Source organism: Cyrtonyx montezumae, unplaced genomic scaffold (genome assembly GCF_038088225.1).
Source record: "Cyrtonyx montezumae isolate F1298 unplaced genomic scaffold, pur_monq_1.0 scaffold_2, whole genome shotgun sequence".
NCBI classification, from domain to species: Eukaryota; Metazoa; Chordata; class Aves; order Galliformes; family Odontophoridae; genus Cyrtonyx; species Cyrtonyx montezumae.
In genome coordinates this window covers 3,461,272-3,465,000 of record NW_027071936.1, presented here as the reverse complement: position 1 = coordinate 3,465,000, position 3,729 = coordinate 3,461,272, and the positions used below count along the sequence as shown (strand labels likewise).

Genomic DNA, 3,729 nt, shown 5'->3' with positions numbered 1-3,729 from the left:
CGGGAAGTACTGGAGAAAATGGACGTGTTATGGCTCCAGAATTTCCAAAAGCAGTGCATGCAGTACCTTACGTGAGTCCTGGCATGGGAATGAATGTCAGTGTGACTGATCTCTCGTGATTGATAAGAACCTTTTGAGTGCCTTACACAATGGTTTTCTTGTGCGTTTATTGTCAAAGTGGTGAGAGGCATCCAGTATCTTGAAGACTTTTCTTTCAGCCAAGAATTCTTAACATTTGTGGAGTTCATCTTGGATTGTAATGAATGATTAGTTCAGAACACAACACCATTTTCTACACAATTTCAAGATGAAGCTTGACTGACATGCACAGCTAACATGGAAGTACTGTATTCTAACTGAAGTCGTTGTACAGGCAGCACACCAGTTTCTGCAGCCACCGTTGTTAGTCCCTTGGTTCATATTGACTTAAGCACACTTGACATCAATTGCATCAAGATGTGACATGTTTTATAAGAAAAAGGAAAAAGAAACACTTAAAAATGAAAAAAAAATATTTTTAGGTATTTTCACAAACAAAAACTGGCTTTTAAATACATTTGCTTCCATAATGGTTACATATGACAGATAAAAAGAAACGAAGGAATCTAGACTGCGGGGAAAGTGGAATATCGAAACAAGGCTTCAGGCATCTGTTCCATATTTTTCAAAGCCAAATATGTAATGTTGAGAAGAGAAGAAATAATAATTAAGAGGTTCAAATCTTGTAATTTAATATTGTTATTAAAATTTTGCTGTATATCCTATTCTTTAACATTTGGTGTTAATATCAAATTACTCGGCAATGCTTGACATTTGAAATAAACTTTTTTCTATGGTTTTATTTGCAAGCGTTCCATTAATTATACTAGCTACAGTTAGATTAAAAGGAGTCTGAAATGTAAAAGGACACTGTCAAGGTTGGGCTAATGTTTTAGATTTTGGCAGTGTCGATATTCCCAGCTTATTTGAATCAGCTTTTTCTTTTTTTCTTTTCTGTGGATGAACCCAAGCTGTGATGCTCAAATATGCATTTTGAACTCTGATGAAGAAGGTTGCTCTGGGTTGGAGTGGTACTTCATACCAGCACATGAGGAGTCAGACAGGTGCTGATTCAGAATCCAGCTCCTCTTAACTCTGACGTGCAGGGACTTATGATCCAAAGATTTGGTTCATATCTATCTCTACTTTTGTACATTTGTGTTAATAAATATCTGTACAGACAGAGGAGACTATTGGTAAAAACAGATAAATTGTAAGCACTGAAAGAGTGTTAAATATTTTTTTAAATATGAAGCAAGAACATCTAAAAATTGTTTTTTGAAGGATGCGGTTTTCAAGCTCTGAAAAGGTAATTCTAAGCAGTAGCTAGTAAAGTTATTTGTTAAGAGGAAAAAAAGAAAAAGAAAACCTTGGCAATGTCTTTTTAAATTAAGAACAATGATAACTCAAATTAGATTCAAGTCTGTAGTGATAAGAAAATATAAAATCTTTCATGGATCTTAATCATAAATATTCTTTGCAATCTGGAGTTAATTGTATGTTTTAATTATGTGTATTTAAGGACGATAGCTCTATTTACAAAGCAAAAAGGAATCTTAAGAGGGATGCAATAACATTAATTCAAATGCTAATGCAAATTGAAGCGACAGAATATTTCTTTAGCTTTCCCTGTAGATAAAATAACCATACATTTGGTTGAAAAGCTTACATTTTTCTACACTGTGGATACATTGCCTCACACAGTCTCAATAGATCTGTATTTTATTTTGGACATTCTCAAGTAAAATTGGATACATGACTTGCGGTTTTAGTTTGAATCCGTTTAGTAGGCTTAAGTAAAATATTTCTTGAACACTACAGAAGACAGAGCGTTTCTCTTAAGCTAAATCCCTTCTTGTAGTACAAGCTATGAACCTGTTTCTGCAAGCACGGTGTATACTCTCAATGCAGTCAGCAAAAAGAGGTATATACAGTGTTTCCAGTATGAGCCAAACCTACCAGTAACTTTCCTGTAATTAAACTAAACTATTTCTGGGCTCATCTAAAATCCGTACGTGTTCTGTGCATTACTCCTCATCAGGAATGTTAGGGAATGCACTGTGATTTTTAGCATTCAATGCTAGAATGACCAAACTAAAATAATATTCATATGGTACTCTAAACTTTCTGGAAAAAAAAAAAAAGTAGAACTGCATTACCATATACAGTGGAAAGCTATTTATTGTACCTCTGGGTTTATTACTCTAAAAAACGTAGCGTTACAGAGTCTTTGTGAAGCCTGAACTGATGTATATAACTGAAATAATGTAAAGTTATATTTTCATGTTTTTATAATTAACGACATGATGGGAATACATAATGTAAGATTATTTCAATTACAGATAATATGGATTGGGTAATACACAGCTCGGTTAAAAAGCAGTAATCATAGTTTAATATTCATGTTACAGTACATCAGTATATTGCTATATAGAGTATGTCTGTGTGCATTTAAGTGAAAAGTAGTCAAGAGTGATGAAAGCTGTCCGAGGGTTTTTTATTCATTTTATATGAAAACTGTTATGGAGCAACCAAAATGTTTATGAATTCGAACTTGTGTAAATTTCAAAATGTCCTTTACTGTAGCTTTTTGTTTACAGTATAGTATCTTATTTTCTGCTTTGTTAAATGAGTAACAGTACAAAGCTGGACATACACTTTCTAAGACATAAACGTTCCCGTTTTTTCATGTATATCTATCTGACAGAAAATGCTTTTGATTTTATTTTTCAATCTAACACATGATGGCTTTTCTGGAGTGTTGTATAAATTTCAATCATACATAAAAAAATCTTCTTAAAAAAGGCGCAAGAGACCTTTTATGTCTGTTTAATATTGTTGAAATTTGGTTCCTAATTTATTATAAATGTATTTTCTTGAGGCTTTACATATAGCAAACCCATTTTTCTCCACATACATGAGTTTTCTTGACGAGTTCACAAAGAGAAGATGCATCTTTCCCCAGATCATCTTTGTCACTGAAGGGTTCATTTCACTAAATTGAGAAATGTATATTTCTTGCTAGTAATATAATTTCATTCCTGGAATGTAACCTTCTTGATCATACTTATAATGTCAGTGTGATAGGATGATACGCTAGTAAGTTAAATATTTATTCAATAGCTCTGCTTCTATATTCTCAGCTATTCCTTGGATCGGGAATCTTTTACTGATCATTTCTCTGAGCAGAGACCTGAGAAATGGCAGGTATTTTAGCTGTAGTGTTGTTGCCATAAATCCAGATCTATGGGAAAGAGTTGGCTCTTACAACAAAGCAATAGACTCAGAAGACTTGGAATGTGAAAGGCTCAACTGTTTGGGTTTTTTTTAATATGTTATGTTTTTAATATGTTAGTTTAACCACATGTGTCTTGGAGTATCAGCCTACTCTTTGGTTGATAGATTTGAACAACAGTGCACAAATAACTGTATTTTAAAATATAAATATTATTTCTGCTGTCTTTTGGTACAGTTAGTTATTTGAAAGTAGTAGTCACCAGCAAAACAGTCATCAGGAGCTATTCTAGATGATAGCTGTAGAGGCTACTTAAACCTGTTTCACAATACTAAGGTTCATCAATTATTAAATTATTTCATTTCTGTCCTTTTATTGGATTTTAAAAATTTGCTGAGAGAGATCTATCATAACCAAATTATTTTGGGAAATAATATCAAGCACTTAGTGTAAAA

At 32.9% G+C, this 3,729-nt stretch overlaps 1 protein-coding gene across 4 annotated transcripts in view; it reads left to right on the top strand.

Annotated features, from left to right (window-relative positions):
- Positions 1-2,835, top strand: part of GRIA2 (glutamate ionotropic receptor AMPA type subunit 2) — a 77,742-nt gene extending 74,907 nt beyond the window's left edge. For 3 of the 4 annotated variants that reach the window (XM_065736242.1, XM_065736243.1, XM_065736240.1), the window contains one exon: positions 1-2,835. This exon is cut by the window's left edge and continues 46 nt beyond it. In XM_065736242.1, coding sequence (XP_065592314.1) covers positions 1-119 — 119 coding nt within the window. In that variant the 3' untranslated portion in view covers positions 120-2,835. The other variant, XM_065736239.1, reaches the window with a different exon arrangement.
- Positions 2,836-3,729: the final 894 nt, after the last annotated feature.